The 15,638-nt window shown below is 40.7% G+C and overlaps 1 protein-coding gene across 10 annotated transcripts in view; it reads left to right on the forward strand.

Moving 5' to 3' along the window:
* Window positions 1-15,417, forward strand: part of AXDND1 (axonemal dynein light chain domain containing 1) — an 81,041-nt gene extending 65,624 nt beyond the window's left edge. For 6 of the 10 annotated variants that reach the window (XM_001488358.5, XM_023640630.2, XM_023640631.2 and 3 more), the window contains 5 exons: window positions 2,561-2,677; window positions 4,192-4,296; window positions 10,992-11,074; window positions 11,971-12,218; window positions 15,113-15,417. In XM_001488358.5, the coding sequence (XP_001488408.1) occupies window positions 2,561-2,677; window positions 4,192-4,296; window positions 10,992-11,074; window positions 11,971-12,218; window positions 15,113-15,201 (642 nt within the window). In that variant the 3' untranslated portion in view covers window positions 15,202-15,417. The remainder of the gene's footprint in view (window positions 1-2,560; window positions 2,678-4,191; window positions 4,297-10,991; window positions 11,075-11,970; window positions 12,219-15,112) is intronic. The other 4 variants (XM_023640633.2, XM_070267801.1, XM_070267800.1 and 1 more) reach the window with 2 other exon arrangements.
* Window positions 15,418-15,638: the final 221 nt, after the last annotated feature.

Consider the following 15,638-nt stretch of genomic DNA (forward strand, 5'->3'; position numbering starts at 1 on the left):
ATCTGTTGCCAATCTTCTTTTTTTTTTTTTAAAGATTTTATTTTTTTCCTTTTTCTCCCCAAAACCCCCTGGTACATAGTTGTATATTCTTCATTGTGGGTCCTTCTAGTTGTGGCATGTGGGACGCTGCCTCAGCATGGTTTGATGAGCAGTGCCATGTCCGCGCCCAGGATTTGAACCAATGAAACACTGGGCTGCCTGCAGCAGAGCACGCGATCTTAACCACTCGGCCACGGGGCCAGCCCTGCCAATCTTCTTTTTTATTTGTCTTCTTCTTCTCCCCAAAGTCCCCTAGTACACAGTTGTAGATTCTAGTTGTAGGTCCTTCTAGTTGTGCTATATGGGACACTGCCTCAGCATGGCCTGATGAGTGGTGCCATGTCCACACCCAGGATCCAAACCTGCAAAACCCTGGGCTGCTGAAGCGGAGCACATGAACTGAACCACTCGGCCATGGGGCCTGCCCCCTGGCTTACTTTCTAGTTCACTAATTTGCTCTTCAACTGAGTTTAATCTGCTATTAACCATTTCTGTTGAGTTTTTAAATTTAATTGTTGAAGTTCTGTTTGGTTGTTTTTCAGATTTGATCATTTTTGCAGTCTTTCTCTCTTTACTCATATTTTCAATCTCTTATTTCCTTAAACAGGTTAAATGTAACTTTGTAGTCTATCTGATAATTCCAATATATGATATATCTGTATAAGGATGTTAATTACAACATTATTTATAATAGCAAAATACTAGAAAATATAAATGTTGGTCAATAAGGGATTAGTTTAATAAATTCTGATACATTCATATAATGGGATTCTGTGCAGATAAAGTAGATGTTTACGTAGCGAAATAAAAATCATTCCTGATATGTTATTGAGAGAAGCAGATTATAGAACGTAATATATTATAATATTGTATTATCATAACGTAACATATATAATATTATTTCATTTGTATTCAAATATTTATATGTGTATAAATAAAGCAGTCTAGAAGAATATTCAGCAAACTGATAGAAGTTGTTACTGAGAGTTGAGATTCTTAATTTATTTGTATTCTTCAAATATTTTGCGGCAATAGTATATGTATTATCAGAGAAAAAGAGTATTTTCATTTTGGAAAAATATCCTAACATATTGTGAATATTTTTCTATACCATGTACATATTTCTACAATATAATTTAAAATTGCTATAAACTATCTTATTGTATGGTTTACATCATAATTTATTTACGCATTTTCCTATTGTGGGCACTGAGCTAATTTCTAGCTTTTGTTTTATAAACATTACTGCAATAAACATCTGAAGGACAGTCGTTAGTCAAGATTCGTGTAGGCTCCTTTGAAGTATCCAACACTACTGACTCCTTCTTTCTTCTCTTTTGGCTTTCCTGGTGGCCCTCTCATACTTCTGAGGCAACTTTGGGCCTCCTTTGTGGCTCCTCTTTCTTCTCTAGCCCTTTAGGTGACTAGGTTCCTGTCCTAAGGCCTCGTCCTCTAGTCTCTTCACAAGTTCTCCTTTAGTGATGTAATTTACTTTCTCGGCTCTAACTAAAGGCAGGTAACTGTTAAATCCCTATCTTTAGCCCAAATCCCTCCATCTAAACTCCGGGTCCATATATTCAGCTACTTCCTGGATATTTGCACTTGGATATCTTAGTGGTACCTTAGATTCACACAGCCTAATCTGAACTTGTCTATTTTCCCAAGCTTGCTTAACCATCTTTGTTCATTATCTCTGTGAATGGCATTATCATCTACGTAGTGTCCTAAACCATATACCAGGTATCATGCAAGATGCTCTGTTTCTGTGACCATCCCATGTCCATCCAGTCAATCAATCACTGAGTTACCTTCTAAATATCTCTTGAATCCTCATCCTCTTCATTCCTGCAACTCTGTGTTGTTCATTCAGTCCTCTTGTCAATTTCTTCTCCCTCCTCTTCCTCTCTCTCTTTCTCTTCTTTCCTCCCTTCCTTCCTCCTCTTTAAATCTACTCTCCTGTTGCTACAGTGATTGTTTTCAAATGCAAAACAGATCAATCAATTTATTGCTACTTCAGCGCTTTCAGGATGAAATCCAATCTCCGTGGCATGACGGTCTAGCTCTTCCTCTGTGCTTGTGCCCCTGTCCATCTTTCCCCAAGTTTCTGACCCACTGAACTACTTTTATTCTTAGAGCCAATCATATGCAAACAGCATCCTCTACCTAGAACTGCCTTGTACCGTCTTTTTTCTCTTGCTCATCCTTTGAAGAAAAAACTTAGGCATTAGCTGCTTCAGGAAATCTTCCTGACCAACCAGCTCTTTCACCCCCGTCCACTACCAGATCTAGATTAGGTGCTCCTCCTATGTGACTATATGTGTCCATAGCATTTTCTTGTTCACTAAATTGTAAGCTTTTTAAGGGCAGGGACCTTTCTTGTTAATCTTTGTATCCTTATCACTAGCACAATGCCCAAGTGCAGGATTAGTGCTCATTAAATGTTTTTGAATGCATAATTGCTAATACAGTACTAAAATATTAGTATACCCTAAGTTATAATTGTAATTGTTTTATCTCACAGGACATTTTAAAAGAATTCCTTGAGCCTGAAAGAGACAAGCCTTCTAAAGAGAATGAAGAAGAAAGTAAGGAGGATAAGAAACTTGGGGAGGAAAAGGAAGAAAAGAAAGCGGAAGAAGTAAGATTACTTAGTATTATTTTTTCTTTCTCTTTATATTTTTAAGGTATAGAGAGAGAGAGGTACTGTTGAAAATGGAACTAGATCATCTGGAGTAAACTCTTCAACTTCCTTCTTTTCCTCACGTAGACTTAGCTAGACTTACAGACACAGATCTCTTTATTGCTCCTCTCCAAATCCAGCTGTCTCCCATTAGCCTCGTTTACACCTGCACTCCTATTAACCATATGACCTACCTCTCGTCCTGATGCTGTTTCTTTATCCCTTCATTGCCATTTTTCAATTAGTAGTTTAACTACTAATTTTTCAATAGTAGTTTGATTTTTCAAATAGTAGTTTAAACTCTGTTTCCACTTCTTGGGCTCCCATTCTGAGCTGCCTCTTTCCCTCCTCCCAGGCCCATCTCCACACTTCCCTTCTCCTACGCTGTCTCCATCCCTGCTATTAGTATTAGTAGTAATTAGGGTAATTAGGGCATTAGTAGTAATAACAACCCTTCCTGGGGCATTTACAATAATAATAATGAAAATACAATGAAAACTACCAATGATTAGTGCCCCATTAGTTATCTCTTATCTACAGAAAACAACTTCAAGGTAAATATTATTGCCCCCATTGTACGGATAAGAAAACTGATGCTCAGAAAGGTTGACTGACTTACCCAAAATCATACAGCTATAAGTGGCAGAATGCACATTCAAACCCAGATAAGTCTGGCATAAGAGCCCTTGCTAATTCCTGGATTAACTATTGTCTTCAGCTTTCAGAACTCATGATCACCTAACATTTTCTATACTGTCTTAATTTACTTCCCTGATGTTTCTTCCCTGTGAATAGTTTAAATATTGGCATGACCCCAGGCTCTGACCTAGGTCCTCTACTCATGTACGTGCCGGACAACAGAAGAAAAATATCGTACAACACTCAAGCCTCTTTTGACCAGCATTTTCTGTTTTATTTCTGGTACAGTGCTTGGTATAAAGAAGGTACAAAATAAATGGAAAGCAGTATTATTTGGTCACTAAATTCTACCATATCTTTCAAGTATGTAATGTATCCCCTCCTTTCCTCCTTCTGTGGCTTTATCAGGCCCTTTGCTCTGTATTTTACAAAATTCTATTCAACCTTCAAATATAATTTTTCTCTGAAAAAATTTCCGTGGGTGTCTAGGCAGAATGCAGGGCCCTTTTCTGGGTGCACACAGCTCTTGGAACACAGCTCTGTGCTAAGAGTAATCATGCATACCATAATTATTTTATTGCTATCTCTCCTAATGTACTGTGAGTTCCTGAGATCTGGAAGAAATCTTTGGTTTTTTGAGTTATCTCCCCTTATCCCCATTTCCCCATCCCCATTAATTTCTCACACAGTGTTTGCTGTAAGTCTTCAAAAATGCTTGTTAAATGATTAAAGCAAAGGAAAATTCAAGCTTCAGACATGGCACCAGGCAACTTGCCATGCCACTGTGTCACACACCAGCTCACTAACAGGTCCTTGGTATTTCTGTGCCCTAGAAACTTTCAACATCTACAGAGAAGGAAAAACTCATTCGATTCATTGGAGAAGACGAAAATGTTCATACCAAACCTCTGTTTGAAACAGATGTGTTGTCTTCCTGGGTATGTATCTGAAACCCAACCAGAAAGTTCAAAACTAGAGAAAAAAGCTGGGAAATTTAACATTATGTAAAAATGGTGTGGATCTAACATAACCTTTAGCTTCTCCAAAAGGATCAAGGGCTCCTAAGTAATATATTTTCCAGATTTTTTTTCTCCCAGCATCATCCCTGGAAAACTCTCATTTTTTCTGGGCTGGCCTCATGGTGTAGTGGTAAAGTTCACACAGTCCACTTCAGCAGCCTGGGGTTCGTGGGTTTGGATCCCTGGCGTGGACCAACACGCCAGTCATCAAGCCATGCTGTGGCAGAAGATTGGCACAGATTTTAGCTCAGGGCCAATCTTCTCCACCAAAAACAACTCTTGTTTATTTACCTTAACTCTACAAACCTTCTCATTCTCTTCTTTAAAGCTCATTTTAAAATCAGCATCTCATCCTTTTTCTTAATTTAACAATATTTTGGTCAATATTTGAATTTATATTCATTCAGCAGACTCTACTGAGAATTGTGATAAGCACATACCTCCAACTACAGGGATTACTGGAAAATTAGAAAACTTTAGACAGCAGCTGTGGAAACTCAGCAGGAAAACAAATTTAAAATTCCTCCACAGAAAGTTCTAGAACCACGGTAGATTTAAATAAGCTCTAGATTGGTATCTCTCTCTATGCAGGATGCCATGACTGTAGGACTCTATGGGAGGGCTTCATCCCATTAATCTCCTGAAATGGTATGAAACATTTTGTGTGTAGGTTCATACCCTGCATCTTCTTTGGGGGCGGAGAGAAAAATCCATAGGTTTCATCAAATTTCCCAACCCCAAAGTTAAGAATCATTTCACTGTTAGGGTTTTGATCTATCTGAGTAGACAGTGGTGTGTGTGGGGGTGGGGAGCTGTGCTGAGGGCAGTGGTGGATGGCAGCTAGATCACTAAGGTGAAGGTGTGGCCCAAAGTAGAGGCAGATTGCAGGGATATATGTCCAGGAAGGTTGTAGGAAATATGCTCCAACTCTAGTAGGAAAAACTGGGAGAAACCATGTGGAGAGTCAGACAGGAGCTACAAAACTGGGGTGAGAGTGGTTCATGGGTGTGGGGGGGTTGCAATCACATTCTCCCAAATAGTGCCTTTTTAACAAATTTTTGAAATAATATGTTCACCACCAATAGTCTAGTTTTTATCCATCACCATACATATTATGCCCCTTTACCCCTTTGCCCTCCCCCACCCCCCTCCCCTCTGGTAACCATTAATCTGTTCCCCTTATCCACATGTTTGTTTATCTGCCACATATGAGTGAAATCATACAGTGTTTGTCTTTCTCTTTCTGGCTTATTTCACTTGGCATAATACCCTCAGGGTTCATCCATGTTGTCACAAATGGCACAATTTTGTCTTTTTTATGGCTGAGTAGTATTCCATTGTATATTTATACCACATTTTCTTTATGCAATCATCAGTTGATGGGCACTTAGGTTGCTTCTACATCTTGGCTATTGTGAATAATGCTGTGATGAACATAGGGGTCCATAAATCTCTTGGAATTGTTGATTTCATGTTCTTTGGACAAATACCCAGTGGTGGGATAGCTGGGTCATGTGATATCTCTGTTTTTAATTTTTTGAGGAATCTCCATACTGTTTTCATAGTGGCTGCACCAGTTTGCATTCCCACCAGCAGTCTATGAGGGTTCCCTTTCCTCCACATCCTCTTCAACACTTGTTTCTTCCTTGTTAATTCTAGCCATTCTGATGGATGTAAGATGATATCTCATTGTAGTTTTGATTTGCATTTCCCTAATAATTAGTGATATTGAACATCTTTTCATGTGCCTGTTGGCCATCTGTATATCTTCTTTGGAAAAATGTCTATTCAGATCCTATGCCGTTTTTTAGATCAGGTTGTTTTTTTGTTGTTGAGTTGTATGAATTCTTTATGTATAATGGAGATTAACCCCTTGTCAGATATATGATTTGCAAATATTTTCTCCCAGTTAGTGGGTTGTATTTTTGTTTTGTTGATGGTTTCTTTTTGCCTTGCAGAAGCTTTTTAGCCTGATGTAATTCCATTTGTTTATTTTTTCTTTTGTTTCCCTTGCCTGAGTAGGCATAGTATTCTACAAGATACTTCTAAGACCAATGTCGAAAAGGGTACTGCCTATATTTTCTTCTAGAAATTTTATGGTTTCAGGTCTTACATTCGAGTCTTTAATCCATTTTGAGTTAATTTTTGTGTATGGTATAAGATAATGGTCTACTTTCATTCTTTTGCATGTGTGTGTCCAGTTTTCCCAACACCGTTTATTGAAGAGACTTTCCTTTCTCCATTGTTAGTTCTTGGTTCCTTTGGTGAAGGTTGGCTGTACATAGATGTGTGGTTTTATTTCTGGGCTTTCGATTCTGTTCCATTGATCTGTGTGTCTGTTTTTGTGCCAGTACCATGCTGTTTTGATTACTATCACTTTGTAGTATATTTTGAAGTCAGGGATTGTGATGCCTCCAGCTTTATTCTTTTTTCTCAGGATTGCTTTGGTTATTCAGGATCTTTACAGAAACTGACATATAGTGATATACACCTGAGATTTACACAATGTTATAAGCCAATATGACCTCAATAAAATAATTAAATAAAAAATAATATGTTAATATATCAGTCAAGACAATGAAGCAAAGATGTAAGAGGAAGCAGTGTGAACACAGTGTCCTTAGACATGTACAAAAAAGAGAGATAAAGGGTAACACCGTTTTATCTGCTACCTGCAACCAGTCCCCCCCCAAAGCCCTCTTGCCTCAGATTTGCTCCCCTGAGGTAAGAACGCTGCTCTGCCATCCAGGTTGGGCTGCAGGGTCAGGCCCTAGAGCTAGGCAGGAAGCAGACAGGAAAACAAGAGCCTATAGCCTGGGGCAAAACTGAGGGTGTGGTACATGTCTTTGATGATGTGGGGCTCCTGCTCTGGGATGCCACCATTCCATCTGACATAGTGTGGTGCCACACTAGCCCACCCAAGGACGATGTGGCCCAGAAAGTCCATCTCCAGGCCTTGAAAAGTTGTTGTTGCTGCTACTATAGATCTCCGAAGACTAAACTGTCTATGTTCTCACTGACCATACGGTCTGGGGAGTGGACCCAAATGCCTTTCAGGTATACTATTACCTGCAAGCTCCTGGAGGTAAAGAAGAATCAGGTTCATCCTATGGCGTGGTGGCTGGAGCACTGCACTTGTGGAACGGGATCCCCAGGTGCTCAAACAAAAAGGGCCTAATTGTGCTAGGTGAGTGAAGACAAGGCTGATATTGGGGGATGTTGGTACCCAGAGAATGAAGATTCTATGAACCAGATTGTGAGGTCAGAGATCTGGGGCAGGAGGTGGAGCTGGGGGAAGCGCTCTCCTGATTCAGACTACACTGCGGGCTCGGGGGAGCAGGCTCCGTGCTCCTTCCATTTCCAAAATACTGGGGCTCCCTAAGGGTGCTTTAAGGTTTCAAAACTTTCACTGTAAGTTTTTCGTTTGCTTTTGTTTGCTTGTTTGTCTTCCTTTATTCTTTTTGATAGACACTCAGCCTTTGGTCCTAAGAACAAAAACAACCATTTAGGAGGAATATAGGTCCAAGGCATCAGACCCATCGGGCAGCTGCACTCTCTCTTCCTGGTCTAGAAATACAACTCCTAGGAGGCAGCACATTTGATTGATACTGGAGAAGGAAGGAAGGGAGGGAGGGAGGGATAGGGAAGCAGAGACCTTGTGGTCTGCAGTATAACTTGTCGTGTCCCTGGGAGTTGAGTGGTACAACAGGAGAGCTCAAGAGATAGCTGGATCCCGGGTTTCTGGTGAGACATAGCTCCAGACCACTGGGAAGCCAGGCACCTGAGCGTGGAAAATTCCAGCTACTCCTAGTATCCCCTCCTGCAAGTGACTCCAGTATAGGATTTTCTGGGGGTTGAGACATGAGTGATATCTCAACAGGAGTGGTAGTAAGTCACCACCAGCCCGGGCAGGCTAAACCAGGGCCTTATTCATATTGTTACCTGATGCCCTAGTGTCCACCATAATGGGGTCTGGACCATCCATTATTCAAAACTCTCCTCAGTTAGCTGGGAGTTAGGGCTTTGTGGGAATTCCTGAGGCTTGTACTCAAAGCTGGAACCACGTACAAAATGCCACCTGCTGTGCCTGATACAGGCACAGCTACCCAATTCAGCACTGAGCCTGATTCACTGGTGAACTGAGTGATCCCATTAAGCAGCATTGACTTTGCCTCTGCCCTTCCTGGGGGAAGGCTGCTCTGCCTTCAAGTGCAGCTCAGTTTAGTCAGTTCTGAGAACTCGTTGCACAGCACCCTTTGTGGCCCTCTCAGAGTCAGAATTATTCCAACATTGTCTCTGTAGGACAGGCAACCCGAGTGGTACCACATTTCAGCTGACTGGTGGAGATATGGGATGACTAAATTCAGCAAGCTCTCCCCGAGGCCACCAAAAGTGCTCAGAGCTGTAGTGGACGCTGGGCACTGCTACTTGGCCGTATGAGTAGGGTTGCCTATAGCTCAGCTACCCTAATAAGCAAGACATTAGAAACAATCTCTGTCAGGCTCATCTTCAAACCATAGGTCCTGGCTATCTATAAAGAGTTGTAAGTGTATGAGGAAGATAGGAGAGTTTGCTGGGTCAGCCATGAACTCCTTTGGAAGAGTGAGCAGGGGCCAGTCTTGGGAGATCAGCAGTATTTTTAACATAAGATTACATATTCTGCCCTTACCTCTGTCATTGGGCTGAAGGAGGCCCTTAGAGATCTGAGTTTTCCTCCCACAATACCATGTACCCCAGGCATAGGTATTAAGAGCAGTGATTAATTTACCAAGCAGTGATTAATTTATAACAGCAACAGGGGAGGGCCCTTGGAATTGATGGCTCCAGAAAATAAGTCCAAAGCTGACAGGGGCAGTATGTCCAGCTAGGAGTTCAGTGCTGAGAGTTGGATCCCAAGGAGCTAGGCCTGGAGCTCGATCCCCGCTGAGACAGTCCCAAACCAGAGATGTTAGTCCAATCCAAAGCCCATTGGTAGAGTCAGACCTCAGGAAGACCAAGCCAAAAATGCCAAAGGCAGAATTGGATTCGGACAGAGACTAGCTTGAAGCTACAGCAGATTGTCACAAACATGGAAGGTTCAATGCGACGCTTCCAAGAGCCATGTGGCCCATGTTTGTCTCTATGATACAGTGGGCGAAAGAGCATAAAAGCTGAAGGGAGGTTAGGAATATGAGAAGAGGGCCCAGTGCAGTCCTTGTGCTTAGCCTTGAGGCATCTGTATCAGCACACGGGTGACGCAGGGGAGGTTGCCCCCAGCATACATAGAGGATGCCATAATGCTGGGAGCCCAGCGTCCAGCCCTTTAGGCCCTACTGGAGGGTTTGAAATGGGCCACACAACATTAACCTATACTTGCCAGTGTCAAAAGAGAAGGACATTTGCTTCGCACATTTTAACTGAATATATATATCTATTGAATGAATGAGGAGAGAGTCAGAAGGCTCAAATGCTAACTATGCAGTACAGTCCTGGTTTACTTTGGTTCCTGCCCATAGTTAAAGTTATTTCGTACAGTTATAAACCATGTGTGGAATTCCATTCCAGAAGCCTCTGCTCTGAAAACCTTTCTTTCGGATTCAAAGAACAAATAAGTTAGTAGCGTGTGCTGTATAGACACAGCCGCATCACATGCTGCTGATGCGGGCTGAACAATGATAGCATTTGCTTTCCAAAGAAACTGTCCAAGAAGGAGAAGCAAAGCAGAAAGAGAAGTATGTGACTGGGAAAATAGAAAGAGAGTAAAAGAGCGAGAGTAAAGGTGAAAATGTTTAACACAGTTTCTTTTCTCTGGTTTTCTTTTAGAAAAAGCTAGCATAATGCAATGGAGCGTGTGATTGAGAATGAAGAGGCCTAGGAAAGGGTTTTGCTTTAAGCCGCGAGATCGTTCTGTGACTGTGGCAGGCTGCCTTCCCTCCTACAGCTCCCTTTCCGACTGTAATGGGGGGCTTACCTTTTACTTACCTCTGGTTGGGAAACAGGAAAAATGAGATTTTCAAAAGCATACAGTTCTGTGAAAATGTCATAATATTCATTTTTAAATATGCTTATAATTTTGTCTTGTAAGTTTCCTCTTTTACCTTCCTCTTATTTTGTTTTCTTGAATATAGGTTGAGTGAAAATAAATGAAAGAGGGTATTTTTTTTTCATATCTTCATTGCCTTGATATTTATTAAGTTTCCTAAAGACCTGAAAGTTCTTATTGGATTTTGCAATGTTTTATGCTTAGTGAAGTAAATTATTAATAAGATAAGTATAGTTGATTTCCTCGATCTTTAACTACATTTATTAGAGAAACATCTTTGCCCTTCTACTTATTTTTTAAACCTTTTCTTCTTTCCCTGTTTCTTTTTGTTGATATTGTTTTCCCTGCTTCTTTACAACTCTAATCAAATTTATGTCCACGTGTACCATGAATAATTTGGAAGCTGGTATGCTATTTGGCCACGGGCAATCTCTATTATTTTTGGTGTTAAGAATGTGCTTAATCACCTACTATATAAATATGGGTAGTAGAAAAAAATATTCTGAACAGCTTGGTCTAGAACATGCTGAAGAGGAAGAATGTTAGCTGTTGGGACTCTCAGTTCATTCATAGCGCATATTTCCTTTGTCAGAGAGAATCAGCTAATCAAGGTACATTGGCCCAAAAGTATATTGAAGCAATGGCTATAATTGAACGCACGCAGGAGAAGTTAATGTAAGTATGAGGCACCACAATGGTTAGAAGATGAAGATTTCTGGCCAGGAGGTTTGGCTGAGAAATCCACGCTTCTTGGCTGAGCTTTGGTTCTCCTCCTTCCTTCGTCCTCACTAGAGGGATGGGTATCTCCAAATCTTTCACTAGAGGCAGTGAACTACACTGCTCGAGTAGGAACATCCGTCTTCACCCACAGTGGAGGTGGAGGAAGTCAAAGTGTGTGTGTGTGTAGGGGGATGGGGTGTTGGGAGTGATCCCATTCAGTATGTGTCTGAGAGATGAACTAGAGAAATAAATGGAGCTGGGAGAAACAACTGTGTGCACGAAAGAATGTTATTACATTACCCAAAGAGTGGGAAGGACGATGTAGTTAAAATGGCTGAGAATGCCAAGAGAAGAGCATAGCATATGGACATGAAATACGTGCTCTAGTGATTAAGAAGCACATCTCAGACTGGTTTTCTTGATCGCAAAATCCCGTTTTAAAGGGCGCTGGGAAAGAAGGGACACTATTGGATTGAGTTTGTTGGTCACATCAACGAAGAGAAGCCAAAATTAACTACTGAAAAGAGGTTCCTTGGCTATTGATGGAGAGTTCCATATCCTCAAACGTCAGATTTCACTAAGAAATGATAATATGTTGTATTCTTAAGTCAATTAATTAAAAATAAATCAATTCTTAAAGCATAACTGCAACTCTGACATTACCATCCAGAGTAGCTCCCAGGCCTCCAATTTTTGGTTAATCATTGATGCTGCTGCTTCCCTTATTTGAACCCTTGAGACACATTCATCGAATCCCACTGCCTTTTTTAGACAATGAGTTTCTATATATGAAAGATACTTTTTTGAACCTTTCCATTTTGTTGTGTTTCTCTGGACTTTGTCCACATCAGAGAGGTTGAAAGCAGAGCCAGACAAGCAGAGGAGAAGTTTGAGGACGTAAATGAGACACTTCATTATACCCTCATAAGAAATAAAGAACTGGAGAAAGAACTAGAAGAAATGTTGATAAAGTCTAGAGAGAAGGAGTCTGAAAGAGGAGAAGAAGAAGAAAATGAAGGAGAAAGAGAAGAAGAAGAAGAAAAAGAAGAAGAAGAAGAAATGAGACCACTAGAAAGTTCCTCAAAATCTTTGAAGAAAAGTGAGCCTTGCTTTCTCATTTTGCTTTATTTAGGTTGTATTTATGAAAGAAAACTTGATCGGGTCACAAATATTTTAGAAGAGTATCAAGATCTTTAGTGTTGGTCTACTAATTCATCCTTCTCACAGGAATGCATATACACTTAACTACATAACTATCTTATTCACATAACTCACAAAAAGGAAAAGCAAATGACTAACAACTGTAGACTAGTAAACTAATATACAATTTTTACTTATAAAACTGGCAAAGATTTTTAAAAACAAAAGAATACAATGCTGGTCAGAAGGAGCAAAGTAGTTAGTTTTACAGATAATATTTGTGGATGGACAGACAGATAGCCCTTTCAAAAAATAATTTGAGAGTACAAATGGATATGCCTTAAGAATATGCATATACTTTGACCTAATAATTTCACTCTTGAGAATCTAGTCTAAGGAAATAATACTACATACAGAAAAAAAATTAATGCACAAAGATGTTCAGTGTATCACTGTATATAATAGGAAAAAATAGAAACAACCTACCTCTCCAATCCTGGAAGAAAGATTAAATAAATTACGCTATATTAATATACCTGAATATCATGCAACTATGGAAATGGGGTTTATAAGAAATTTGTAATGACATGGGAAATTCTTATGTTAAAGTATCAAATGCAAGAAACAGGATGTGAAACAATTTTTTAAAGCTGGAAAAAAAGACCAGAAAGAAATACGCCTAAATATTGGCATTGTCTCTGGTTATGGAGGTTCATGGGGGAATTTTGTCCTTATTTTTTGGTACTTGTTGGGTTTTTCTATGATGAAAACAATGTCCTTTATTCTACAGGAAAAGGAATGTAACTGTCTGTTTTCTTATCTCCAATTACTGCTGTAATATGCCCGCAAGCGGTTGTCAGTATCCCCAGAACTGGAGGCTATTTTTTGATTTTTGCTTTCATCTTCAACCTGGGGTCTGTTCCCAGGACAACTCCTGGTGCAAAGGATAGTACTGGGAAGATATCTACTCTCTGTCTTTCTTTGTCACCCCTATCTCTACCTGTGGCCCCAGCAAAGGCAGTAAGTTAGCCAGTCCCTCACAGTCTCTGGGCCCAGGTTTGGTATACCAACACTGTTTAGAGGAAGAGTCTGAGCCCATTTTCTCTCCTTCTGTTAACTCTGAACTGGTAAAATATTAATTATTCCAAGTGTGACGATCTCTTAGCTTTAGGTTTGAATATGTGTGAGATAGTTTTCATGAGTTAAAAAATTTCAGGGCCAGCCCAGTGGCGCAGCGGTTAAGTGCGCATGTTCCACTTCAGCGGCCCGGAGTTAGCTGGTCCGGATCCTAGGTGTGGACCTACACACCTCTTGTCAAGCCATGCTGTGGCAGGCCTCCCACATATAAAGTAGAGGAAGAGGGGTACGGATGGCTCAGGGCCAGTCTTCCTCAGCAAAAAGAGGAGGATTTGTGGCAGATGTTAGCTCAGGGCTGATCTTCCTCAAAAAAAAAAAAAAGAAAAAAATTCATCTTCTCATATTGTGGTGCAATTTTATCCTGATCATTTGAAAACTGGACTTTTTCCAGATTACAGAAAAATAAATATGCAAACCATACAAAAGGCCTATGTGTTAAACCTGAAGGCTACCTGAATATGGAATGAGTGAGTTTAGTTTCATCCATTTCCATCAAGGTCTTGAGGATTAGATTAAATCCAGAATAAAAAAGTTTTAATAGTTTTAGGTAGAGGATAACTATACACAGTTAGTCCCTCACCTGCAAATCATAACCTACACAAACAGAGTCATCCTCCCCCCTCCTGGTAGGCCCGTCAGTGTCATTGCAGGGCCCTCAAAGGTGGAGGATGAGAAGCTTTGCAAAGCGTAGGGGAATTGGCTCCTAAGTGAGGCAATCCCCATGGCATGGAGGTGACTGGACTTTTTTCTCTGGAAAATCCATAAGTTAGACATTCCTTAGGGTTAGCAGGCAGTTTTAAAACGTGCAGATGCCTCTGGAACCGTGTGACGCTCATAAGGCATATACAGTGTCATGTGTGGATGAGTTAGTGCAGTGAGATGACTTTTCCCCTGAGAGCTGTGCAGTGAAGGGCTGGGAAAACATACATGGTAAACAAAGGAGCCTTGTAAACGCTGAGTAAACAGAAGATCTGGAGGAGTAAGGAGATGTTTATTTTTGTTTTATGTCAATATTTTTAATAATTAGCAAATCATCACGCTCTAAGCTGTGAATAAAGAAAGGAATCGAGAGGGGAGTTTACAAAGATGAATATGACTGAGTCTCTGATCTCAGCGAGGCCCGTGATTAGGACTGGGGAGATACACTAATAGCAAGACAAGGTGTGAACAAGGTGACCAAAGGTGGGATGGAGGTGGCAGTAGCCAGTCGGAAGGATTCAAATTGAGAAGCTTGGTGTCATGGAGCAGCCCAGGAGAGCAGACTGGATGGCAGAAGGGCTCCTGCACCCATCCCAAAGGTGGGCTTGATGGGGTCTATGCACCGGCGACTGGAGAGAGGGACCAGGAGACAGACAGGGTTGTAGGCATGGATGTGGGAGGATCCCGGATACCAGCTCTATTTGAATTTTTTTTCACCAAGCTTGGGGGTATATATAAGAAAGAAGCAGGAAATGTTCTTCTTTTTCTTCTCCCCTTCACTACATATCCCTGTTTTACAGGACCCAGAACTCAGGCACTTAACTGACTACACTTAAACTTTGGGAAAATGTGTTCTGAATCCCAATAACCAATTTAGAGTCAAATTTTGGGCACATAGTCTGTTTGTAGCTTGGGGATTACTCAGGCGGAACAAAATTTTAAAAATGCTTTGTAAGGTTAAAAGTCCTTAGTAAATGTAAGATGTTGTTCCTACAATAATTGCTTTTGTCTCTTCAGAGTCACAGAACAAAGAGGGTGCTCCCAACACTAAATCCAGAACCCGGACTAAATCCAGCCAGAAGAGCAAACCCAAGCAGCAGCCATAGGGCGCTGGGCTTCCCCGTGGCTCCTTGCTGAACCCACCCCAGATACCTCTGTGCTGTTGAGCTGACCACGTGGCTCGACTGGAGGGAGTCCCTTTGCAACAGCTACTGGAAAAGCCACGACATACACCCCAAGAACATTTTCTCTTTAAAAGTCACGTAATGGCTGTAGGGAATCAGCACATTATATTTCCCAGATTAAAAATAGCTTGTGCGGAAGTTGGCTGGCCTCTTCAATTGGTTTCCTAACAGAGATCTGTGAAAAGTGTCAATTTCTGTCAAGAAAATAATTCTTTTTGAAGACTTTGAACTCTGCAGAGAAGAGTGGCAAATAAAAAGCAGTATTTTTTCAGTTTAAAAGAGAGGATCCTGATAATGTACTTAGATTTCTGCAGCATTTTTAGATTTCTTATGATTTCAGGCATCCTTATGATTAATTT

This window comes from Equus caballus, chromosome 5 (genome assembly GCF_041296265.1).
Source record: "Equus caballus isolate H_3958 breed thoroughbred chromosome 5, TB-T2T, whole genome shotgun sequence".
Taxonomy (NCBI): Eukaryota; Metazoa; Chordata; class Mammalia; order Perissodactyla; family Equidae; genus Equus; species Equus caballus.